Raw genomic sequence first — 25469 nt, forward strand, 5'->3', positions numbered from 1 at the left:
CCCCTGCGGCCCCCAGTTCTTATGAGCCTCAGTTTCCCTGTCTGTGCAGTGGGCGGGCCGGGACGTGAGATATGACGCTCAGGGCTTTATAATTCCCGCGCCCCTTACCTCCACCCCCTTCCTGGGAGCGGCAGTTTAAAGTTTCCGAAGTCTCGGGCCACGTGGCTCGGCGCGGCTCCCTGGGGCGAGAAGGTTGCTGCGAGTCTGAGAGGTGGATTGCGACCAGCTCTGGTGGGGCGAAAGAGCGCCAAGAGAGGGGGTCTGAAGCCCCTTAATTGAGCTGGAGCTCAAGCCCTTAGCAGCCCTTCTGTACTGAGTCGGACAGCTTTGGGATTCGAACTCGTGGTGCAGTCATTTCACTTCATCCGTTCTTTGAGCAGCTGTTAATCTGGCGGTCAGAGTGCTGGTGACAGAATAGTGAGCACGGTCCCTCAATTCACTGTTTAGAGTTTACAGTCTGAATTTGGTAGGGGAGATAGACATAAATCAAAGAACCATAAAAGCACCTGTACACTTAACACTGCATTAAGTGCCAAGAACGAGAGGCATAGGGTGCTAAGACAAGAATGGCAGCTTGCCCTCGTCAGGGATATCCAGGGTTGCTTTCCTGAGGAAGTGGATGTTGCTTTGAGATCTGAGAGAAGGGAGGTGGATATTCCAAGCAGAGGTGCAAATTGTTGCATATGTACTGCCCCAGAAAGTTGACTGAAGTGTGGAGTACAAGGGTGATAGAGGTCCCTGGGGAGACAGAGGCAGGGAGTTGGCTTACTTTGGTTTTCATCTGAAGAGCAGTGGTAAGCCACGGGGAAGTTTTAAGCTGGTATGGTGGCTACTGACTTGGTTGATCAGTACCCCTTGGCTGTGGTGGAGGCTGTGGTCATGATGCTTGCTCTCAGGACCTCCTGGAGAAACTAAAGGATGATGGGCCTTACGACATTACCTGTGCTTTTTCCAGTTTTCTTTGGACCTCGGTAGCCCTTCTTACTCCAGTTAACATGACTTAATAGCTACAGGGGGTGAAGGAGAATACCCATCTGCTTTGGGGCATTTACCTAAGCAAAAGTATCCTGCCCTCATGGAGCACACGTTCCAGCAGGAGCCGAACGATGACTGATTTTTTTTTTTTTTTAAAGTTAATGATACAGTGTGTGGGGTGATGGTAGGTGCTAGCTATAAAAATAAGGCAGGTGTGGGGAGATAAAGAATGTCAGAGTTAAATTATCTATATAGGGTGGTCAGGAAACCCCAATGAGAAGGTGACATTCGGGCAAGGACCTGAAGGAAGTGAGGGAGTGAGCCGTAGAGTTGGCAGGAGAGAGCATTCCAGACAGAAGGAATTGCAAGCCCCCGTGCGGGCGGGGTGCCCTGACAGATTTGAGGGACAGCAAGGAGGCCAGTGTGACAGGGGTATAGGAGAGTGAAACTGACACTTTCAATTACTGTCAGTTACAGTCTCAATGTTACTGGCTCCTGTGCTGGGCACTGACTAGATGGTCTCAATCAGGCCTGACAGCAACATCTTAGGTGGGTACTGCTGTTATCCCCATGTTAGAAAGAAAGAACCAGAAGTTTGAAGAGGTGAAGACAGTAGCCCATCCAGTTAACACAGGCGCTATGCCTGAGTCCAGGTGCACCCTCTTGACCACTCTGCCTAAATCCCCGGCACTGCCCTCGCCCCACATTACTCACTCGGCCTCCTTGGGGCACTTGACACCCCAGGTTCTTGATATTTGCAGAGAGAATAGGCTTCTGATCTTGGCTCCAAAGGCCTCTGCTTCTACCAAAGGACTGGCACCATTTGGTTCCAGTCTCTTCCCAGCGGGTGAGCTGACAGCGCGGTGTCTGGGCTGTGGTTCTTACTGTCCTGGGGAGATTGACCAGCCTGGCTTTTGAAAGCCTTCTGAAAGGTCAGGGGTGGAAAAAGCCCTGTCTCGTGGCACCTAAGCCTGGAGAGTGCCAGGAAGGCTGGGGGCTGGATAAATGCTAGCCTGGAACATTCCAACTCTAATCTTCAAAGGTACTCCTCACCAACATGTTGTCTTAAAAGGTTTTAGCTGGAAATACTTGCCCTGCTTGTCTCTGGAAGGTTTGGGTGGTACTGGAAGGGTCAAGCAGACATACTTCCCAGAGCAGAAAGACCCCCTTCTCAACCACCTCTCTGTAGATCATGACGTTGTGAGAGTGGGGCCCAAGGAGGACCCTTACTGTGCTTGGGGGATTGATTGCTGCTTTCTCTTTACTTCTCTGCAGAAAAGTTTCCTGACTCAGCCTGTAACCCTTCTGGACATCTATACACACTGGCAACAGTAAGTCTAATGGGACTGAGAGAGTACAGCAGGGACACTGCAAGCCCTCAGCTTGGGATCAGCTAGGATACTAATCTGGTCTGAGATCTGTCCCCATAGCCCACCGTAGATACTATTATCACCTCCAGGAAGCCAGGTCACAGATACGGGTGTCTGGTAATGGAGAGGACACTGAGCTGTGATCAGTGCCTCTTAAGGACAAAAGCTTCTCAGCAGCTTTTATTATTCATTCAATCAGTAAACATTTATTGAGTAACTACTGAATGCCAGGCTCTGTTCTAAGTACAAAGGTATTGTCATGAGTGAGACATACATGGTTCCTTCTTTCCTGGAGCTGACATTGGAGTCCAGGAAGGTAAGCACACCTCAGAAAAAACAAATGAGTGTAAAATTATAGTGGTAGTCAGGGTTGTGCAAAGAGGTGCCCAGTGCCAAAACTACCTAAACAGGTTAGCCTAGCCTCATTTGGGGGTTTAGGGGAGGCTTCCCTGAAGTGACCTTTGATTTGAGAGCTGCAGGGAGTAGGGGAGTGAACGAGGCAATAGGTGTGGAGGGGCCAGTAGAGCGTACCTGGCAGAGGGAACTACTGGTCTGAGGCCTGTAGCTGCGGGCACAGTGCAGACGAGGCTGAACCGTAGGCAGGGCCCGCTCCACGCAAGGCCTGATCATCCATGGGGAGCAGTTGTGTCTTTGCCCCAAGAGCTGTGGGAGCCATGGAAGGGTGAAGCAGAGAGTGGTGAGATCACTGCAGCATGGCACGACCAGTTGAGGCTGTGGATATCATTATCCAGGCAAGAGCTGATGGACCTTAAGGCAGTAATAACATGGGAGGGAGACAGTAGATTCCAGGAATGTGAGAGGATGAGATGAGGGTCCGCGGATGGTTTGGAGAGGCAGTCTAGTCCACTCCCAGGTGTCTGACTTGTACACCTCAATGGAAGGAACCCAATTTGGAGGGAAAGATTTCAAAGACCTGTTGAATGTGAAATGCCTGTAAAACCTGGGAAACAAGGAGGGGAATAATCTAAGGACATATCAGCAGAGGAATGGTTTGAAAATGAAGGAGGGATAATCGTTCTCTCCATGAACTGGCCTGACCACAGCCAACTGCGGGAGTGAAGGACCTGCAGTCATGTCCCATGAGGAATGATAGTGAATACTGAACCGTCTGGGATGGGAAAGAGATGTCAGAGGGGCAGGCAAGGGACCTCTGTATGCACATCTTTGAAGACAAAGGGAGTGGGGTGTTCCCTGGGGCCCGAGAGACTGAAGTGGGACCCATATGTACCTGCTTTAGGAAGACAGGTTTCAGCTTCTGAATAAAAGCAGTGGGTCATCAGAGCTCTCCAGAAATGAGGTAGGCTACAGTGGAGTTGTGAGTTCCTTGTCATCAGAGGTGTGTAAACAAAGGCAGGCATGGTGTGGAAGGGATCCAAGCTTCCAGTAGAGAGCTAAGGTCTTTGAGAGCCCTCTCAACCCTCAGTTCTTGGCTCTCCTCTGCTGCTGAGGTGAGCACAGGGCACACCCCCACTTCCTTTCCCACTTGCCTAGGTGTCTGTGTGTTTGCACAGCACTTCCTTCCCCAGAGAACTCCTTCAGTGAGCCGCAGCACATGCCCTTCCCCTCCACCAGCCCCTTCTGTGGGTGAGGGGTACTGACTGGGATGAGGACCTCACAGCCTAACCTAGTGGTTCAAACCCAGCAACTAGCCGTATGACCTTGGACAAACTTGGCCTCCCCAAGTGTGTCTCCATCCGTAAAATGAAGATAATAATGGTAAAGTGCTAAACCTAGCCATTGGAGGCATCCCCCTCCCACCCCCACTCACCTCCGTATTTATCGAGCACTTACTGTGAGCCAGAACTGTTCTTGATATAGCTGGGAACAAACTGGAGAAAAATCCCTGCCCTTGTGAAACTTACATTCTGTTGGGAGGAGAGAGGCAGAGTGAACTGATACATGTAGTAAATGAAACCTGTTTTTGCAGAAGATTCCCTGGGAACAAGGGACCCAAGCAGCACATCCCAAACTGGCAGAGCAGCATCCGTCCCATCTGGAGAACATGGGGCACAGACAGTGACTCCCTCGGGGCAGGAGGCTGGGGTCAGGGGAGATGATGCTCGAAAGTTCCAGCAACTCAGCCATCTGGGTGCTTATCCTCCCCAGTGCCTGAGACTTACTCTTTGACTCTGGGCAACTCACTTGCCCATGAGACTCATGCTATGTGCTCAAGGTACTGAGGGAGCTGGAAAAGGTTCCTGCCAGCCCTCCTCTCCAGGGGCCTGGCTGTGCAGTGGGGGCTTCAAGCAGGAAGTAGGTAAAATAACAGGAGAGAGGAACGTGCTCTGAAGAAAATGAAACAGGATGGCAGGGCAGAGAATGTCTTAGGGGAGGGGGGGTGATCAGGGAGGGCCTCTCTGAGGAGGCTGTATTCGAGTTGAGGCCTGAAGGACAATAGGGACCGACCTGGGCAGACTCTTCCAGGAAGAGGGCACTGCAGGTGCCACAAGTTCTGGAGGAGGGAGGAGCCTGGATGGTGCTGTGAAGTGTCTATAGTGCCGGCACTTAGCGCTCAGTGACTCTTAGCAGCTGTTATATAATATTGTCCACCCTTCCTGAATATTTGAAGACTCATAGACAATTGTAAAAATACGATGAAATGAGTGAAAATGCAGAACACAAAATTGTATCTAACACTGTGTTTCATCACTGTTTAAACTCTCTTCATGCACGTTTCCTTTGGGGGCAGGGAGGATGTGGGGAGGTCTTCCTTTTCAACTCTCCTGGGGTTGTCCTTGTCACCCGGTTGAACTAGCCAGTCACCCTTGTCCTGCAGAACCTCGGAGATTGGCCAGAAGCAGAAGGCAGAGGAAGATGCAGCCCTGCAGGCCAAGAAGACCCGCGTGTCAGACCCCATTACCAGCTCCGAGAGCTCAGAAGAGGAGGAGGAGGTGGCGCAGGAGGCAGAAGCAGGAAGCACCAAAGCCAGTAAGAGCGCTGTGTGCCGGGGGCTCAGCTCAGCGCCCTGCACCTTTCGGGAACAGGCTGTTGTATATTGGATTGTTCCAGGGGAGGGTCCACCTCCAGCTTCTCCTTCAGTGAGCCCTCAGAGGACCGGCCCTTTTAGAGGGAAGGTTGGAAGGGTCCCATGTACCTATTTCAGTCTTGATTTGAGCCCTTCCTCTGGGCCAGACATCGTGTCCCAGGGGCTAGGAATCCAATGGTGAACAAAAACATGGATGGGCCCTTACAGTCTAATTTGGGGTACGTGGAGTCAGCCCCTCCAGTGGGGCCCAGGAGCTGCATTTTTACAAGCCCTCCAGGTGATTCTGGTAAAGATAGAAAGAAGCCCACATTTTCAGAAGAACTGCTAGAGAGATTTCAGAGAGGGCAGCTGGCGGGCACCTCTTCTGTGTGCTTACGGGCTGCTTCAGGAGTTGCCGATCTTCCTGTTATTTTGGAAGTGTGCATATTAGCACTGGCAGGCCGTCCTGGGCACTCTGGTTTCAGGGTGTTGGCGGGGGCGACCCGGGGAGGCCTTCACAGCCCCTTCTCCCCATGTTCTCAGGGCAGTTTGTACTTTAACCAACAGTGGTCATAGCTCCACAGAGGAATTATCGTTCTTCTTTGCATTATTGGTTTTTACTTACATAGAAGATAATTTCTTAATTTTTAAATATGTTTTCTGATTGTAAAAGAAATACAGGCTTTGTTATGGAGTATTCATTATAGAATATGTGAAAATTATTTTTCAGAAAGCTAGGGAAAAATTACCCATATTCTTGCCACATATAATTTGGCAAATTATTCTTCCATTTATTTTTCCTGAACATGTTTTTTCAAAGACTTGAGATCATACTGAATATGCATTTTATACCTTGCTTAATCTTTTAAAATTATAATGCAAAGCAAGTTCACTGTGAACTGTACAAAAGCATACAGAAGAAAAGTGGGAGGTTTCCTGTTCCCCTCGCCGGCTCCCCTTCCACTCCCTAAATGTATCTCCTGGAGGGTAGCCTTACAGTGCTCTCCTTTGTATCTGAAATCATACAGATAGACATCCATACTTGCCTACGTCCATACCTACACACTATTTAAAACAAAAATTGTAAAATTTCCTACTGACGGGCTACTCGATATTAATAAATTTTTTAAGCTCTAATAATGGAATTCTAATTATACTTTTTAAGAGTCCTCATTGAGAGAAACATGCTGAAATATCTGTGGGCCACATGGTATGATGTCTGATGTTTTCTTCAGAATAATACTCAGCAGGGAAGGGCGAACGGGGGGACAGTTGAAATAAGATTGGCCACAAGTTGATAACGGTTGGGGCAGGGTGGTTTTATACACTTTCTCTCTACGTAGGAACGGGCTTAACATTTTCCATGATTAAAAATAGAGAGAGATGGAATTAAATGTCAGGAAAAGAATTAGATCATATCATTCATCTCAACAACATCCTGTTTATTTCACAGCATACATTAGAAATCTTTCCCTAATCTGAGCTCTAAGGAGACGATACCCCGGTGTAAAAGCAACAAGAATCTGGAAATCTCGACATCTAACAGGGTCCCGGTCTCATGGTTCAGCTACTTCTCCACTGAGAAACCGCTTAATTCGAGCAGCTTTCTCTGTGGACCTGGGGCTGCCTGACCTGCTCCTGTCTCGCTGAGTGACGTTAGGGCTGCAGTGTGGCAGGTAGCCTGTGGGAATGGCACCCCTGGAGTTGTGCGGGACCTCCGGGGTAGTATGCGGCAGGACTAGGAGCCAATCCCTTTTCCTCTGGGGGCTTCAGCATCTCGTGCCACCAGGGAATTGGGACCCCATCGGGGATGCAGACACATGGCTTTCATGTCGTCACTCTCCTCTCTTGCTCCTGGGGGATGTGGCTGATGCACCACCGAGCTCTTTCCCAGTCCAGGCTCAGCCTCAGATCTCATGCCAGCCCCAGGCAGCCATACCAGTTGAATTATTAGGTGAGCTGAGCCTGTTTACCACTCACCCATGAGAACATGCTCATCTGGCTCACCCAACCAGTGTTTGTGTCTTGCAGTCCCGGCACTAGCATCTACCAACTCCTCAGCCACGGGGATGGTTTTGCCTTCAAGTGTGAAAGAAAAAGCCAAGGTGAGTGAGACCACCTTCCAAGCTGTCGCCCGTGGGAGTTGAAGTGCCCTGTAGGACACAGTCCCCTGTCTCAGAGAAGGATAGGCTTGTGGGTAATTGCCCAACCCTTGGATTGGATTCAGATCTCAGCCTCAGTCGCAGGCTGATTGTGGTCTGTCCCTTCACCTCTGTCGGCCTCAGTTTTTTTTTCTTCTGTAAGATGGGGATAATACCTACCGCCATGGGCCACTGGGCACATTACACACCTGGAAGAGACAGTTCCTTTCCTCCTCCAGCCCTGCATTCACCTGTTCACTCAGCAAATCGTTACCAATACAGTTATGTTCCAGGCACTGCACAAGGCAGTGGAGACACCAGAGCAGATAAGACACTGGTGGCTCTGAAAGCTTGAGAAGCATTTTATTTCGGGTTTTTTTTTTTTTTTTTTTGGTTGTTTTTGGCCGTGCCGGGGGGCTTGTGGGCTCTTAGTCCCCCGACCAGGGGTGGAACCTGTGCCCCCTGCAGTGGAAGTGTGGAGCCCTAACCACAGGACCACCAGGGAACTCCCTCAAGAATCACTTTCTAGGCTGGAAACTACTTGGAAAGTAGAATATCCTTTTTTGGTCATCCACAAAGCAGTGTCACAGGCACATAAAGGATTATGTCCCTGATATTGCCTGTAGCATTAGCAAAAAATATGTAGAAAGAATTATGAGGCCATGGTAATGTCCACAACAAAATGCTCCTTACCACTGAGCAAAACTGCTGTGTCCCAAGAACTGTAATTCGGTTCTCTCCACACCTCTGTGAGGGGAGGTACCATTTTTAGCCCCACTTTGAAGATGAAGAAACTGAGGCTTAGGGAGGTAGTGTGCCCAAGCTCACAGGGCTAGGAAGTGGTGGAGCTGGGCTCAGATGTGGTCTGTGCTCTCATTTGCCAGGCCATACCCACTGTCTGTCACTCCTGTTCTGTGTAGGCAAAGACCAAGAAAGCCAGCAAGACGGTGAACTCCACGGCACACCCTGCCTCCGGGAAGGCAGTGGCCCACCTCCTCACCAGGAAGTCACCCCAGAAGGCGGCAGGGCCCTCGGCAAATACCATCCTGGTCTCAGAAACTGAGGAGGAGGGCGGTGTCTCGGCCCTCAGAACCACTGCCAAGCCTGGTGAGCGGCCTTGCCCTCTAGGACCAGGCCCCCCGAGTGCGGGCTGAGGAAGCAGACCTGGGCGCTGCTTTGTCAGGCCCTGGGACCCTCTGGAATTCAGGGGGTTGTCTCTATGACAGCGAGGACCGCCACCTCAGGCCATTTTCCCCTCCCTGGGTGAGGAAGAGTCAGCTGCAGGGACACCTCAGGCCTTGTGAGGCAGTGTGAGCAGCCGGGGTGGGCTTGGAGCCCTTTCTGGTTTATTGCTCTCAGGTGGGTGCAGGGCCTGCCGCAGAGGCTCAGAGGCTAAGCTGAGAGGCCTGGGCTTGCCTCCATCTCCCATGTAAAAGAGGCGTCTGCCCTGCCTGCTGCTGTGTGCTGGTGGAAGGAGATCATCTGAGCCATCAGCTTCTGGCGCTCCTGTGCTGGGACCTAACATCACAGGCCTTACCGGGGCCTCAGAGCCGCGCAGGAGCTGCGGCGGGAGCGCTCGCAGCTGGCCCTGAGTAGTTGGCGTGGAGGGTGCTGGCGAGGGGCGGGCGGGTCTGGAAAGGCCCTCAGTCCCTCCTTGTTTATTCCTCAGGAATGGCGGCCGCCAGCCAGGCCGCCAGCTCCAGCGAAGACACCTCCGGCTCGAGCGATGAGACGGACGTGGAGGTAATTGCCGCCCATCCTCAGGAGTTGCCCTCTGCAAACCTCTAACCCTCCTGGAGGCCTGGCCGGGGCCTCACCTACCAGGGGCACCAGATCAGTTCAGCAAGGGTGTCAGGGTGACCGGGAGCTGGGAAGGCTGAGGCCTGCGGAGGCGGGGAGCCAGGCGCTGCTCACTGCACTCTGGGCAGGCGAAGGTGTGGGGCTGGGCGGAAGAGACGCCGTCCTGCCTGTGAGGTGGGGCAAGCCTTCCTGGGAGAGGCGGCACTGGACTGCGGCCTTGACGCACAGGAGGCTTCGGCTTCACCGGGGAGGGAGGTGGGGGAGGGGTATTCGAGCGCGAAGAACTGCACGAGCAAAGGCCCCGGGGCCTTTCCAGGGCATTGGGGTGTGGGTGAGGCTGCTGCGGAGGCTCTGGGCCTGCTGGTGAATGCCAGGCCTCAGCACTGGCCAGGGGTAGGCAGGCCTTTTAGTCAGTGGCCGTGTCTATTTTGTGAACCGTGACCTGGGAGGAGTCCCCGCAGGTTATTCCTTAATGTGCACCTTCCAAGCGCCAGGCCTTGGGGAAACAGTGGTAAGCAGGACGGGTGGGGTTCCTGCTGCCGTGGGGAAGTGGAGGGGTCCCTCAGAAATTTAACTGCCGTGGTGATGGTTACTATGAAAGGGAAATGTGGAGAGCTCTGAGGCGCAGTAACAGGAATGTGACGCAGACAGAGGGACAGCAGGGGCAGAGGCAGACACAAAATGAGTTTGGTGCTTTTAAGCAACGGTGATCTGCAATTTCATGAATGAGGCGGAAAGTGATACAAGGTGAGGTCAGAAGTAGGCGGGGGCCAGATCCATGCCTGACCAAGAGGACTGCTGAGAGGAATTTGGGTTTTACTCTGGAGGCTGTGAGAAGCCACTGCAGGGCTACAGGCCCAGCGGCAAGATGGCCTGACTTACGGTTCGGAAAGATGGCTGCTTGTGGCCTGGATCGGAGGACAGTGCTGAATAGATGTAATGGCGTGGTTGAGGGCTGTTGGAGTAGTGCTGGCAGGAGACGCTGGTGCCTGGCGCCAGGACACCCGGGGAAAGGTGTTGCAGAGGGAGAAAAGTAGCATTCAGGGATGGATTGGCCTGGCCCCCACGGTGCTCCCTACCTTGCCTTCCTGCCTTAGCCAGTCACCCACGAAGGTAGAGACCTTGCTCCCAGCTACCCTGGGCCTAGCTGTGGGCTGCTCCCCACATTCTGTCCCACCGTTGGGCCCTCGTTACAGCCAGCCGTAAGGACGCCCTGGGCTCGCATCCCCCAGGCCCTGCCAAGGGAACGAGCGACACTCCTGGCCCTGGGAAACCAGCAGCCAAACACATAGCTTCAGTGGGCCAGAGCCCAGAGAGGGAAAGAATGTGCCCCAGGAATCTCAGCAAGCCAGTGCCAAGACTGGGGTTCAGATCCTAGCGTCCTGGCCCTTGGGGTGGCCGCCATGACAAGATACTGTAACTGGAGGGACAATCATGAGCTGTCCTGGTTGAGAGTGGCTGCCCCTCTGCTGGGCCCTGTGTGCCAGGTGGGAGAGGAGCATCGTGGTTGAGCGCTCTGCCCCCAGAGCCATATAGACATGGGTTCAAGTCACAGTTCTGCCCCTTAGTATTGGTGTTGAGTGGTTTAACCTCTCTGAGCCTTTTGCCCTTTACTGGAAAATAGGTGTAAAGATAGTACCTGTCTTAGGGAGTTGTTTGAGAACCAGATGACATTAGGAAAGAGTTTTACAAACTATGAAGCATCTTATACTCCTCAGGGGTGGAGAGGATTATTCTCTGATTCCATCGTCTTGTTCCAGGTGAAACCTGCAGTAAAACCACCACAGGTCAAAGCCTCGGCAGCTGCGGCCAAGGAGTCTCCAAGGAGAAGGGCAGCCCCGACCCCAGGGAAGGCGGGATGTGTGACACCCCAAGTCAGAGGGGGTGCCATGACCCCAGCCAGCAGGGCCAAGAAGCCAGAAGAGGTCTCAGAGAGCAGCGAGGAGCCCGAGAGTGAGGAGGGGGCCCCTGCGGGGACACCCAGCCAGGTGAGGCCCAAGGGAGGCCTGCTCCTCAGGGTTCCCTGGTTCCCTGGCCCCGAGACTGGTGGAGAAACTGTGTAATGAGCACCTTCCCTGCCAGAGGAGACTCGCCTTGGAGTTTGGGGAGAGGGAGGCGGGGCTATGGGAGTTGAAGGGCAAGGGCACCTGGTTTTGCTCCACCCGCTTCTGGAAATGACCTTTCCTGTCCAAGCAGTGGCCTGGAGTGGCTGCTTCCCAAAGGGCAGGTGCTGCACCCCACCCAGTCAATAACCACTCCCTTCACCTCAGTTTCCCTGTCTAGTAAATGGGCTGCTGTCCTTGTCCCACCTAGTCCTGCTGCGAAGGGACTTGAGAAGTTTTAATTACCTGGTCCTCTGGCTTCTCAGGCCAAATCATGGCTTGTTAGCAAACAGGAATCCGCTTCCATTCCATCTGCTGGGACCCCCTTCTCCTCGCTTGGGTAGCCAGAGCTGCAGCTGGGCATGTCCTAAGGGAAAGCCAGAGAGGCTGGGAAGCTGTTGGAATCAGAGAACAGGGAGGAATAGGGGTGAGACAGGTGGTAAAAGGCCCCTGGGAGCCCTGAGCCTGCCCACCCTGGGGCAGGGCCATCATGGAGAACTGCTATAAGGAACTGGGACCCAGGGGATGAGGCAGTAGCGGTCAGGTGAAATGGGCAGGGGTTGTGAAGGCCCCGGGAATGAGGAGGTATGGCCATACTGGCTGGCCGGCCACACCGGCTGGAGCACCAGTCAAGGTGGGGAGTCCAGAGAGAAGCAGGGGGTCTTGCGAGCCTCACTAAGGCTTCGAGCCTTATTCTTAAGGTGTCACAAGGAGGTTTTCAGAAGGAGGGGAGCAAACTGCACTTTCTCTTTTACTAGGTGAAGGCCTCCCAGAAAACTGTCCAGGTCAGAGCTGCCTCGGGTCCTGCCAAGGGGACCCCTGGGAAAGGGGCCACCCCAGCACCCCCTGGGAAGGCAGGGAGGCCAGAGGAGGACTCGGAGAGCAGCAGCGAGGAGTCAGACAGCGAGGAGGAGACGCCAGCTGCCCAGACCCTGCTGCAGGTGAGGCCTGGGGAGGGAGAGTCCCACAGCCAGCGCCCCATCCCAGGAGGCCTTCAGAGGGCTTGTTCTCTCGCTCCGCATGCACCCCAGCCATGCTCAGAGCCCTGCGCCTTCTCACCGTGTGGTGTGGTGTCTGCGGTGTCCTTAACCCTGTCCGCTCTCCTGTGTTTCCTCACGCCCACCGTCTAGGCTCCCTCCCCTGATACTGTTTCTCTCGCTCCAGGCAAAGCCCTCAGGGAAGCTCCCCCAGGTCAGAGCCACCGCAGCAGCACCTGCCCAGGTGCTTTCCCCTGGGAAAGGGGCCCCTCCAGCACCCCGTGGCAAGGCAGGGCCTGCAGCCATCCAGGCCCAGACCAGGGGGCAGGAGGAGGACTCAGAGAGCAGCAGCGAGGAGTCAGACGGCGAGGGGGAGGCGTCCACAGCCGTGCCCCACACCACGAGCCTGGCTCAGGTGAGGCTGGAAGGATGCCCGGCCCGGCCCTGTGCGTCGCCTGAGAGACCCTGTGGGCCTCTCCTCCTCTGCACCTGGGACTGCTGCCCTCCATCCGCCCTGCGCACCTCCTGTCTTACCTCACACACATTCCCCCCAAGCCTCCTATCCTGACCCTGTCCTTTGTCACTCCCAGGCAAAGCCCTTGGGGAAAAACTCCCAGGTCAGAGCTGCCTCAGCCACAAGCACGGGGCCCTCAGCGAAGAGCGCTGTCCCAGCGCTCCCTCAGAAGGCAAGGGCTGTAGCCGCCCAGGTGGCAAAGTGGGAGGAGGACTCGGAGAGCAGCAGCGAGGAGGAGTCGGACAGCGAGGGGGAGGCGCTGAGAACAGCAGCCTTGACCCAGGTGAGGCCCCTGCTGTCAGGCTCTTCTCTCCGGCTCAGTGCCGGAAGCCCCATCCCCCTCCGCTCACCGTGCCTGTTGACCCTCTCTGTCTCTTTGTCTCTGCGTCTCTGCACAACGCCACACTTTGGGTGCTCTCCCCTGAGCCTGTGTGTCTCGCTGCAGGCAAAGTCCTCGGGGAAAGTCCTGCAGGTCAGACCTGCCTCAGGTCCCACCCAGGGCCCCCCTCAGAAGGCCGGGCCTGCAGCCGCCCAGGTCAAGACCAAAAGGTCCAAGGAAGACTCGGAGAGCAGTGAGGAGGAGTCAGACAGTGAGGACGAGGCCCCCACAGCCAAGACTCCAGCCCAGGTAGCTGCCCCCGCCGGGGGAGCAGCTCCACAGGGAGCTGTGGGGGAGGATGGCAGTGGGGCTCCAGCCCTTGAGCGGATGGGGGCTCTGAGTCCAAGATCCTTCTGTAGCTTCTGACTTCTGTGTCCCTTCAGGCAAAATCAGCTGTGAAAACTTCTCAGACCAAGGTCTCCCCAAGGAAGGGCACCCCCATTACACCCGCATCTGCCAAGGTCCCACCAGTGCAAGTAAGCACACCGGCCCCCTGGAAAGCAGGAACGGTGACTTCGCCAGCCTGCACATCATCCCCAGCCGTGGTCAGGGGCACCCAGAGGCCAGAGGAGGACTCTTCAAGCAGCGAGGAGCCGGAGAGCGAGGAGGAGACAGCTCCTGCCACATCTGTGGGACAGGTGAGGCGAAGTTTGTTTGGCTGGGTCAGGGCCAGCCCCCACGTGGTCCTTTGGCTCCTGTGACATGCCTCTTTTCCATGTCATTCCAGGTGAAGTCTGTAGGGAAAAGCCTCCCGGTGAAAGCTGCCTCAGCACCCACCAAGGGGCCCTCAGGGCAGCGGACCACTCCAGGGCTCCCTGGGAAGGCAGGGCCTGCCGTGGCCCAGGTCAAAGCTGAGGTGCAGGAAGACTCAGAGAGCAGTGAGGAGGAGTCGGACAATGAGGAGGCGGCCTCAGCTGCAGCACAGGTGAGACCTGGGAGGAGCCAACCTGCCCCACCCACACCGTCGCCTGGGATGCACTTACCTAGGCTGCTCTTGCCCCAGGTGTGCAGCAGCCTCAGCTCAGCCTCATTCCACACCTTCCACTCATCTCCTCTGCCCATCAGAGCTCCAGGGTCTCCTTCATCACCTTTTGAGCTCCCACTGAGATTTCTTTTTACACAAGCTCTCTTAAGTACCCCATCTGCCAGGTGCCAACTTATCTGGGGCTCCTTTGGCCCTGGCCCTTGGAGTTGCCAGCCTAGATAGGGGGGCGTGGACATGTACAGATTATTTCAGTGTGGTATGATAGTAGGGTTGAGATGGAGGATGTGTGCCTAGGCTAGCAGGGCGTGGCACGTGATGGTGTCTAGAGGTTTTTCGGTAGAGAAGACCTCTTGAAGAAGTGGCATCTAAACTGTGGGCTGAAAGAGTTGGCCAGGTGATGTGGAGTGTTCCAGGCGGAGAAACCAGCCTGCGCAAAAGCCAGGGGGTGGGAGAGTGCCTGGCTTTGCGAGTTTCCCCAAGCAGAACATTCTGGTGGGATCACTAGGGGAGACCATGTGAATGGCGAATGGTGGGAGGTTTGGAGCCAGGCTGCCTGGGTTCAAGTCCTAGCTCCATGTCCTAGCAAATGAAGTAATCCATTAGGGCCTCTGTTTATTCTTCTGTAAATTGGAAATCAACCTGCACAGAGTTGAGAATTTGATGAGATCTCAGCTGCCGCACCCAGCAAAGGGCCTGCACACAGCAAGTTCTCATCCGTCTCCCTGAGGGAGCAGAATCAAGAGTTGCCTTCCAGCCTGGGAGAGTGGAGAGAAGTGAAGATATCTCACTCCCTGCATTCACCCACCCACCATTTATTATTTTTAATTGTCACTCTTTTTTTCACTAACCACTCAAATTAGTCATTTCTTGTTTCCCTGTACCAAAGCACACATTTTTATGGACTTTTTTTTTTTTTTGGTCCTGATCTCACTATTATCTTGTAGGACCCAAGGTCCTATCATTCCTTTACTGAGATTTTAAACTATTCTTGGCCTTCCCAGAGTCTCAGGTTAGTAGTCTCCTATCCTGTTTTTCCAAGCTACAGACATACTCGAGACCAATGCCTTAAAAGTTTCAGTGTGCCGATCACTTAATATCTGTCTTCCCATTTGAGCCTCTCACCTGTACCATGAGATGGTGTTCATTTACTTTGGTTTCGGGAAGAGGAAATTGGAACTTAGAGGAGTTGTTTGGTGACTTGCTCCAGCCCCACCAGCGCCTGCCTCCAAAGCCTTTGCCTTTCCCACTTCCTTCTGCTATATCTTGGCCAGAACTTTTCCAGCCACAGAAATGGTCATACTTTGGGGCCTTATTTTCTGTCAGGTAAAATTGAGCAGCCAGTCCCTCTCTGTAGAGGCGTAGCCTTTATAGCCTGATGCTCTGTCAGAAGCTACTGCCTTTCCTAGCTTCAAGAGGTCTGAAGAGCTTCTGCTAAAACAAGCAGGGCTGATAGGAGTCTTGTTGACCACCTTCTTTTCCTCGCCTTCATCTGAAGGATGAGGATAATAACTGTCTCTGTTGTGGGGTTATTATGAGGATTGAAATAATACTTGTATGGCCTCACCCGCAAAATGCTGTTCTATTCTGCTTAGCATTGCTGGGGTCAGAAATGAGTCACAATCTCTGATCTGCTCAGAGACACCCAGCCAGCTCAAAGTAAACCATCCACTGAGGGAACTGAGGTTCAAAACAAATTAACAGGACTTCCCTGGTGGCGCAGTGGTTAAGAAACTGCCTGCTAACGCAGGGGACACAGGTTCGAGCCCTGGTCCGGGAAGATCCCACATGCCACAGAGCAACTAAGCCCGTGCACCACAACTACTGAGCTTGCGCTCTAGAGCCTGTGAGCCACAACTACTGAGCCTGCGTGCCACAGCTACTGAAGCCTGTGCACCTAGAGCCCGTGCTGCAGAACAAGAGAAGCCACCGCAGTGAGAAGCCCGTGTACTGCAACAAAGAGTAACCCCTGCTCGCCGCAACTAGAGAAAGCCCACACGCAGCAACGAAAACCCAATGCAGCCAAAAAAAAAAAAAAATTAATTAAAAAACAATTAACAAAGTCAGAGAGTCCGTTCTGGAAAACCAAATGTGCCAGAGACTCAGGAAGGAGATGATTCGTGACTTAAATATCATAGAAAGACAGCCCTTGTGTGAGAAAGGCAGGAGAGAGATGTTCAGTCAGTGTTTGATGAATGGCCAGATAAGTGGTATGGTGCCTTCTGGGCCTGACCTTGAGATGTATGTTGATCTCATGTCCTGTGACATTGTTACACATACTTACCAGTTCTAGTGGCTTTTGTAAATTCCTTAGGATTTTCTGTATACGGATCATGTCTGCAAATTAAGGGCAGTTTTACTTTTTTCTTTCTAATCCAGATGGCTTTTCTCTTTCTTGCCTTATTGCACTGGCTAGAACCCCCAGTAAGATGTTGAATAGTAGTGAGGAGAGCAGACATCCTTGCCTTGTTTTTAATCTTACTGGTAAAGCATTGTCTTTCACTCTTTAAGTGTGATGTTAGCTGTAGGTTTTTCATAGATGCCCTTGATCCAGTTGAGGAAGTTTCCTTCTATTTCTGATTTGTTGAGAGTTCTTATCATGAATTGGAGTTAGGTTTTTATCAAATGCTTTTTCTCTATTGAAGTGATTTTTTTCCCCTTTGTTCTGTTAATATGTGTTACATTAGTTGATTTTCAGGTATTAAATCAATGTTTCATTCTTGGGATAAATCCATCTTGGTCATAGTGTATATTCCTTTTTATTTGTTGCTGGATTTGGTTTGCAAATCACTTGTTAAGGATTTTTGTGTCTGTGTTCATAAAGAATTTTGGTCTGTAGATATCATGTGATATCTTTGCCTGGCTTTGGTATTGGGTGATACTGCCTCATAAAATTAGTTGGGTAGTATTTTCAGCTCTGTTTTCTGAGAGTTTGTGTTGGATTGGTATTATTTCTTTCTTAATAGAATTCATCAATCAAGCCAACTGGGCCTGGGCTTTTTGTGGGGGGGGTGGTTTTTAGTTACTAAGTCAATTTCTCTAATTGATATTGGTATATTCAGATTTTATTATTCTTGAATCAGTTTCTATTTCGTACCTGTTAATAGTTCTGTGCACAGTTAATATTTTGTGCCTTTCTAGAAACTTTTCTGTTTTCATCTCAGTTGTCTGATTGGTTAACATAGATTTGTTCATAATATTCCCCTATAATCCTTTTAATATCTATAGGGTCTGTAGTGATGTCTTGCTTTCTTTCCTAATTTTTGGTAATTTGTGTCTTCTGTCCTATTCTTGGTAAGTTTAGCTAAAGACTTATCAATTTCTTTCTTTTCAAAGAAACAACTTTTGGCTTCATTGATTTTTCTGTATCATTTTCCTGTTTTCTGTTTCATTAATTTCCACTGTGATCTTTATTATTTCTTTCCTTACTTTGAGTTTGATTTGCTCTTCTTTTTCTAGCCTCTTAAGGTGGAATCTTAGATTTTTTTTCTTTTCTTTTCTTTTTTAAATTTATTTATTTCGGCTGCGTTGGGTTTTCATTGCTGGGCACGGATTTTCTCTAGTTGCGGTGAGCAAGGGCTACTCTTCGTTGTGCTGTGTGGGCTTCTCATTGCGGTGGCTTCTCGTTGTGGAGCATGGGCTCTAGGCACGCGGGCTTCAGTAGTTGTGGCACACAGCCTCAGTAGTTGTGGCTCGTGGGCTCTAGAGTGCAGGCTCAGTAGTTGTGGCGCATGGTCTTCGTTGCTCTGAGGCATGTGGGATCTTCTCAGACCAGGGCTCGAACCCATGTCCCCTGCATTGACAGGTGGATTCTTAACCACTGCACCACCAGGGAAGTCCCTGGAATCTTAGATTTTTGATTGTAGCTCTTTCTTTCTAATGTAAACATTTAAAGCTATAAATTTCCGTCTGAGGACTGCATTAACTTTGTCTCATGAATTTTGAAATTTTTTTTTTTTTTTGCGGTATGCGGGCCTCTCACTGTTGTGGCCTCTCCCGTTGCGGAGCACAGGCTCCGGACGTGCAGGCTCAGTGGCCATGGCTCACGGGCCCAGCCGCTCCGCGGCATGTGGGATCTTCCCGGACCGCGGCACGAACCCGTGTCCCCTGCATCGGCAGGCAGACCCTCAACCACTGCACCACCAGAGAAGCCCGAAGTGTTGTATTTTTAAATTTTTATTCTTTGAATGTATTATTGAGAAGTGGCTTAACTTGTAAATATATTGAATTGTACAGATTTCTTTTTGTTGTTGATTTCTGATTTAATCCTGTGTGGCTGGAGAATATATTTTGTATGATTTCAGTCCTTTTAAACTTTTAAGACTTGTTAGGTCAACTTAGACTTGGTATCTTTTGTTTTGTTTTTGTAAGTCTATGTAAAAAACATTACTCTCCTCTGGATGACTTGAGTTCTGTGCTGCTAACCACCTTACCCTTAGTCATACATAGTCCATGCTTTAGAGAGTTTTCTTTCTTCAATTCATGACTGATAATTTCACTTGGTCCCATGCGAATGAGGGAAGCTGGGTTGTAGGGCATATCACTGTTCAAATGTCATCTCTGAAGGAGACAGGGGCCTTTAGATGATGCCAAATTCCTCATCTGATTTCACATTAGCAAGGCTTGCTTTCACACTCTTATCAAGGATTTTGCTTTTCGTTGCTCTTATGTCTATAGTTCTGTCTATAGACTCTGACAAGCTTTTAGGGGATTCCTTGAATATCAGTTTAGTTTAGGATAAGCTGAAGAAAACCTCAAACAACAGTCGTTTTCCTTTTTGTTCTGCCATCCTGAGTACTTGGCTCCCATCTCATAGACTAAGATGGCTGCTTGAGCTCCAGCTGTTACCTCAGCATTCCAGGCAGCAGAGAGGAAGAAGACACATTTCCTACGTGTGTAAGAAAGTCAAATGTATGCTTGACTTACATCCATTAGCCAGAAGTTAATCACATGGCCACCTAGCTAAAAGGGAGCCTGGGAAACACCTTTGCCCTGGGTAGTCTTATACTTAGCTAACAGTAAGAAAAGTTCTCACAGTAATAAGTTTGAGTGCTTATTGTGTGCCAGGCACTGTGTTAAACACTGGGAATCTCCCATTTAATCCTCACCGTCCCTATGGGTAGGCCTCATTTATTCCCATTTTATAGAGGAGGAAACTGAGGCCCAGTGAGGTCAAATGATTTGCCCAGGTTCACACAGCTATTACCGGAGGAGCCAGAACCCAGACTCTGGCATCTGACTCCAGAATCGGCATTCCTGGCTACCTGCTCTATTGCATCTCACCTCCTTTCCGTAATTCCCTTTTCTCCTTCCAGGTGAAGACCTCAGTGAAAACCACTCAGACCAAAGCCAACCCAGCTGCCACCAGAGTGGCTTCAGCCAAAGGGGCAGCATCAGCTCCTGGAAAAGGGGTTTCTGCAGCTGCTCAAGCCAAAGTGGGGTCCCCAGCCAAGGCAAGTAGGACCAGCACCAAAAGAGGTGCCAGGGTGGGATGTAGAGGAGGCCAAGCAGTGGCCGCAGCCTGGACAAGGGTTCTGCACAAGCGGGAGTGATCTCCCCACAGCCCTGCCCTGGGTGGGGCTTCACTTAAGGGGAACTGTGCTTTCTTCTTCCTTCCCCAATACTGTTCCCTCCTCATGATTCAGGTAAAGCCACCAGCAAGAGCCCCCCAGAGCAGTGCCGTCTCGGGCAGGGGCCAGGTGTCTGTGCCGGCTATGGGGAAGGCACTGGCTGCAGCAGCCCAGGCCCAGCTGGGGCCGGTCAGGGGCCCACAGGAGGACTCGGAGAGCAGTGAGGAGGAGTCGGACAGTGAGGGGGAGGCGCCCGCTCAGGTGAGGCCCGGGTGGGCAGAGAGCAGCCCTGTGCTTCCCCTCTGTGCCAGGAGCTACCCACAGCACAGCTACACATGCCCCATCCATCTCCCGTCGCCCTTCCCTGACTCCGCTTCTCTCACTCCAGGCGAAGCCCTCAGGGAAGACCCCCCAGGTCAGAACTGCCTCAGCCTCCACCAAGGGGTCCCCCAGGAAAGGGGCTGCCCCAGCACCCCCTGGGAAGGCAGGAGCCCCAGCCGCCCAGGCCGGGAAGCGGAAAGAGGACTCGGAGAGCAGCAGCGAGGAGGAGTCAGACAGTGACGGGGAGACGCCAGCAGCTGTGCCCCCAGCCCAGGTGAGGCCTCACGAGGAAGCAGCTACAGTGCCAGGCCTCTGAGCCACTGACTGCCACCTACTCCTGCATCAGAACGTGGGTTCAGGGCCAGGTGAAGAAGGAATTAAGACCAGATTAAGGCTCTGACCCCAGGATCCTTTCCCGCAGCTGCTGTACCCCATGTCTCCTTAGGTGAAACCTGCTGTAAAAACCCCCTAACTAAGGCCTCCCTGATGAAAGGTGTCCTATGCACTCCCATATCTACCAGGGTCTCCACAGCACGACTGGGCACAGCAGCCCCATGGAAGGCTAGGCCAGCAACTCCTGCCAAGCCCCCAAAGATGTCACAGGGCCATGAGGAGGCTTGGACTGTGATGCAGGTACCATGAGGCCCTGGGAAGCTGGAGGAAGTCACATCCCTCACCTGGGCCTGGGGCCTCCTGTAGGCATGTGTATCTCTCAAGGAGAGCTCTTCTAGCTTAACATGAAGCCTGGGGAGTGGGGAGAGGGAAGGAATGAGCAACTGACTTTTATCTTGACCATTTTCCCTCTGTCTGCTTGCACAGAAGAAGTTCAGGGTGACAAACTCCAGGACTCAGACATGTGATGGAAACAATGGGCTCAGGCCTGGTAGGGGTGATAGATGGCAACTGACATGGAGCCTTGGTGTCAGGAGAGACAGTAGGGAGTGGTGGCAACTAGGACAAACTGGAGAGCCCTTGTCTCATCTAGAAAAGCAGTCCCTGTCAGCTCCAGCCAGTTATGACCTGGTGGAGATGGACCCTTTGTAAGGCCAGATCTTCCATTTCTTTTTTTTTTAAATTTTATTTATTCATTTATTTTTGCTGCATTGGGTCTTCATTGCTGGGCGCACGCGGACTCTCTCTAGTTGCGGAGAGTGGGGGCTACTCTTCATTGGGGTGCGCGGGCTTCTCATTGTGGTGGGTTCTCTTGTTGCGGAGCACGGGCTCTAGACACGCAGGCTTCAGTAGTTGTGGCTCACGGGCTTAGTTGCTCCACGGCATGTGGGATCTTCCCAGACCAGGGCTCGAACCCATGTCCCCTGCATTGTCAGGTGGATTCTTAACCACTGCGCCACGAGGGGAGTCCCTTGATCTTCCATTTCTTAAGGGAAGTTGGAAATCCCTGTTCCACGCTGAGCTCCAGCCCCTCATAAATTTCTGTTTTCTTCATGAGTAAACAAGCACCAAGAAGTGTAAGTGCTCCTAGCACTAACCTCTCTGCCTTCAGTGCATCAGACCACTACTGAACACGCTGTCTTATTGATAGGGACAAAAGGATGAAAGATCTTGGCCCTGCCCTCAAGGAGCATATAGTCTGTAGGGCAAGACAAGGTGACCGGATTTTTGGAGAATATTCTGGTTGTGCTCTGATGGTGCTGGGAAAACAAGTGTCTGAGAGGCCAAACGAGACGATTGAGCTGAGCTTGGAGGAAGACCTGGGGTTCCCTAGACACAAAAGTAGAGACAGACCCTCCAGGTTGGGGAGGGCAGTGTGGAAAGGGAGGGGGGATATAAAGTCAGGTGGGTTCAGCAAAGGCCAGCTGTCCTGTAGGCAATAGTCACTTCCAGTTGCTTGTTACCAGTAACATTTATGGGGACCTAAATGCCAGACTGAGACACAAGGGTCCCAGCCACGTTTTGGACTGTGGTGCTTTTTGTAAAGTTTCTTTTGTTTGTTTTTTAATTTTTTTTGGGGGGGGTGCTGCATTGGGTCTTCGTTGCTATGCTTGGGCTCTCTCCAGTTGCAGCGAGCGGGGGCCACTCCTCACCGCGGTGCACGGGCTCCTTATTGTGGTGGCCTCTCCCATCGCGGAGCATAGGCTCTGGGTGCGCGGGCCTCAGCAGCTGTGGCTCGTGGGCTCCAGAGCACAGCCTCTGTAGTTGTGGCGCACAGGCCTAGCTGCTCCGCGGTATGTCGGATCCTCTTGGACAAGGGCTCGAACCCGTGTCCCCTGCATTGACAGGCAGATTCCCAACCACTGCGCCACCAGGGAAGCCCCTGTAAAGTTATAAACAGGTTATTGTATCAGTCGGGACATCCTAATCGGCAGGAGGAAACAGAGCTACTTCACAAGCGCTTAGATGCTAAGGGGATTGGTTAGCTCAGTGCACAGTGTTTCAGGATAAGGTGTCTGTAAAGGTGGTTCCTTCAGCTCAGCATCATCAGTGACTCAGATTTCTTCCGTCTCTATGCCTCGTGTGCCTCATTGTCACAGCAGGGCTGCAGCATCTCCTAAAGAGCTAGGAAATCCCCCAGTTGACTTCCCCTCCCCTTGTCTCCTTGACCAGATCTAAGGCATGTGCTCTGCCCGCCCCCTGCCACCCCCCAAAAAAGTCACTCACTGATGAGAGGCCTGCAGTTCCTGTGATTGGCTAGGAGAAGGAGCCACCCTCTCCAAAGCCTGTGGTGGGGACCCCCAGAACAGAGTCAGGGTTCTGTGAGCAAGGAAGCCATGGGGGTGTGGCTGTTGCAGTGTGCATTGTAGTTGATTCATTTTAAAAATTGAGAAATACACAAATCAGGATCTTCCAGCTTTTCTTAAGAAATTGGAGGCTCAGGCAACATGGGTCCTGCTTTTCTGAGTGGTGAAAGTGGGGCCTTCGCGCCAGTAGGGAGGCGCAGAGCTGCCCTCTGCACCTGCCTGGGCTCCCCTGAGCTGGTCGCCAGCAGTGCCTTGCTGATAAATCACTGCTCTCCGAGTCATCCTCTGGCTCCTGACGGCTCTTCCCAGCCAGCCCGCCCCCCTCGTCTACGCCTGGCCCAGCAGGAGGGGGGCAGGAGGGGATAACAGCTGCTCGGAGCACCCTCAGCCAACTCCTGCTTTTAGCTGGGGCTGTGACAGCCAGGTGTGAGCTGTGCTGGGGCCCCTGGCCCCACCCCTGCCACTTTGTCCCGGGCCACTATCACCTCTCATTCAGATGCCCGGCCAACAGCATGCCAGCCCTCAGGTTTTAGTGGTGCCTGACTCACACATCCCTTTCACGTTCAGAGTCAGCTCTGGAGGAAGGATAGACAGAGTGGAGACCTGTGTTCCCAGTGGCTGGGAGGCATGCCGGGCCAGCAGCTGTGCCCCCCGTGTGTATATAGGGGGGTCATGCTATCTTCCCCGGAGACTGAGGGTCGTTGCTCTCTGGCCGTGGTTTCCCCACCCCGGCCTCTCAGTTGTGCTTCCCCTCAGCTAACAAATGCCCCCTCACCCACCATATGCTTGTCCCGTCAGAAGGAGGGTAACTCCAAAACTGCCAGAAGCAAGACCCTGGCCCCAGCGCCCCCGGAGAAGAAGGCAGAGGGGTCCTCAACCAGCAGTGATGAGCTGCCAGCGAGACAGGTAGGCCAGGCATCGTCTCTGAGGACCCTCAGGCTCAGAGCTGGGTAGGTGGGCCCGGGCATGGGGGCAGATCTGTCCCACTTAAATAGCACTTCCCAGTTTCCTGAGCTCTTTCCTCTGTTTTAACACGTTCATCCTCACAGTAACCCTGGGAGGCAGGCAGCAGAGCCAAGGCAGCAGAGCCAGACGGTGTAGGGTCAGAGCTGGCTGCCCCGCCCACCAGCTCCAAGGCCCGGGCTTGCCTTAACCATGCTGAGGCCCGGCTGTTTCAGCTGTGAACAGGCAGGGTGGCAGTCCTGCTTCCCCGCTCTGCATGCTGGCACAGGTACACAGCGTGCCGCCAGACAGGGAGGACCTGTGAATGCAGGAGAGCACGTGGTGGTGCATCAGGAGTCAAGGCCCAACAACTTGAAGTGATTTCCCCAGACTCCTGTGACCCATAAGGAGCCAAGGAAGAGCAGACGCTGATACCCCTGCTTCCTGTTGGGAACTGGGAGCCTTCTCTGCAGGGCCTGTCAGAATCCCACAGGCCTGGTCCCAGACCGCACTCACGCACCTGCGGCCCATCCTCACACGCTGCCGGCCGTCCTCCCCTGACTCTACCCCTGAGGGCGGGACCAAGCCCACCTTGTCTGCCCAACTCCAGAGGCCCACTTTCACCTGGCAAGTGTCTGAGCTTCTTTGTGAACCCCAGGCCTCGCCTGCAGCTGGCACTGCCCTTTGTCCTCCTCTAGCCCCAAGTTCCTAGAAGCTTCTGCCAGGCCCTTCGGAGATGCTGGAGCCCACAACCCCCAGACCAGTGGGTCTCCTTAACCAGCTCCCCTTAAGGACTTGCCTGGCAGTCCAGTGGTTAAGACTGCGCTTCCAATGCAAGGGGCACAGGTTCCATCCCTGGTCGGGGAAATTCCGCGTGCCACGCGGTGCAGCTGAAAAATCAACCAGCTCCCCTTAGATATACCACGGCTAATCAGTCCATCGGTAGAGTCAGATGCCATTTGCACACCCCCAGTGCTGGGGTGCTCACTGCCTTTCTCTCCTTAATAGCCTAGATTAGAAAAATAACCATGAGCAACTCCATCTACCATTGGTCACTTCCTGAGTGCCAAGGACTGTGCTAGGCCCCATACTTTCATTATTCTGTTTAATCCCCACAACAGACCTATGAGGATAGGTACTTCTTGTTGGGTTTTTTTGGGTTTTTTTTTTGCGGTACGCGGGCCTCTCACTGTTGTGGCCTCTCCTGTTGTGGAGCACAGGCTCCGGACGCGCAGGCTCAGCAGCCATGGCTCACAGGCCCAGCCGCTCCGCGGCATGTGGGATCTTCCCGGACCGGGGCGCGAACCCGTGTCCCCTGCTTCGGCAGGTGGACTCTCAACCACTGTGCCACCAGGGAAGCCCTAGGTGCTTCTTTTTTTCCCATTTTGAGGAGGAAGGAATGAGGCCCAGAGAAGTTGGGTGACCTGCCCTGGTGTCACAGGGCTGTAACAAGGGGACAGACCTGGTGTTTGAACCCCGGCTGTCCGCTCTCTGGCACTACCCCGACACTCCCCTCTCCATGGCAGGAAGGAAGCAGGGCTTGGACACTGCCCTCTGGCTCTCTGGAGCCTTTTGGGGGCTGCCTCCTTCTCTGAGAAGGATCGAAACAGCTGGGGGGGGGGGGCCGCTTCGCCCTTCTCTGCGGGGGTGGGCTAACACAATTAATATGAACATCATGCTTAAACTGAACCATTTAATTGGTACGTTCGTC

At 52.9% G+C, this 25469-nt stretch overlaps 1 protein-coding gene across 11 annotated transcripts in view; it reads left to right on the forward strand.

The window, feature by feature from the left end:
- Window positions 1–25469, forward strand: part of TCOF1 (treacle ribosome biogenesis factor 1) — a 40354-nt gene that overhangs the window by 300 nt on the left and 14585 nt on the right. For 9 of the 11 annotated variants that reach the window (XR_003792584.1, XM_029215936.1, XM_029215937.1 and 6 more), the window contains exons 2-17: window positions 2251–2306; window positions 5143–5294; window positions 7363–7436; window positions 8393–8579; window positions 9142–9215; window positions 11033–11260; window positions 12133–12315; window positions 12539–12766; window positions 12942–13148; window positions 13311–13493; window positions 13628–13882; window positions 13972–14169; window positions 19542–19679; window positions 19872–20057; window positions 20185–20391; window positions 23615–23722. Coding sequence is in view for 10 of the 11 variants with exons in the window: in XM_029215936.1 (XP_029071769.1) it covers window positions 2251–2306; window positions 5143–5294; window positions 7363–7436; window positions 8393–8579; window positions 9142–9215; window positions 11033–11260; window positions 12133–12315; window positions 12539–12766; window positions 12942–13148; window positions 13311–13493; window positions 13628–13882; window positions 13972–14169; window positions 19542–19679; window positions 19872–20057; window positions 20185–20391; window positions 23615–23722 (2664 nt within the window). In the remaining variant the exon portion in view is untranslated. The remainder of the gene's footprint in view (window positions 1–2250; window positions 2307–5142; window positions 5295–7362; window positions 7437–8392; window positions 8580–9141; window positions 9216–11032; window positions 11261–12132; window positions 12316–12538; window positions 12767–12941; window positions 13149–13310; window positions 13494–13627; window positions 13883–13971; window positions 14170–19541; window positions 19680–19871; window positions 20058–20184; window positions 20392–23614; window positions 23723–25469) is intronic. The other 2 variants (XM_029215939.1, XM_029215943.1) reach the window with 2 other exon arrangements.

This window comes from Monodon monoceros, unplaced genomic scaffold (assembly GCF_005190385.1).
Source record: "Monodon monoceros isolate NGI ecotype Baffin Bay Population unplaced genomic scaffold, NGI_Narwhal_1 Super_Scaffold_12, whole genome shotgun sequence".
Taxonomy (NCBI): domain Eukaryota; kingdom Metazoa; phylum Chordata; class Mammalia; order Artiodactyla; family Monodontidae; genus Monodon; species Monodon monoceros.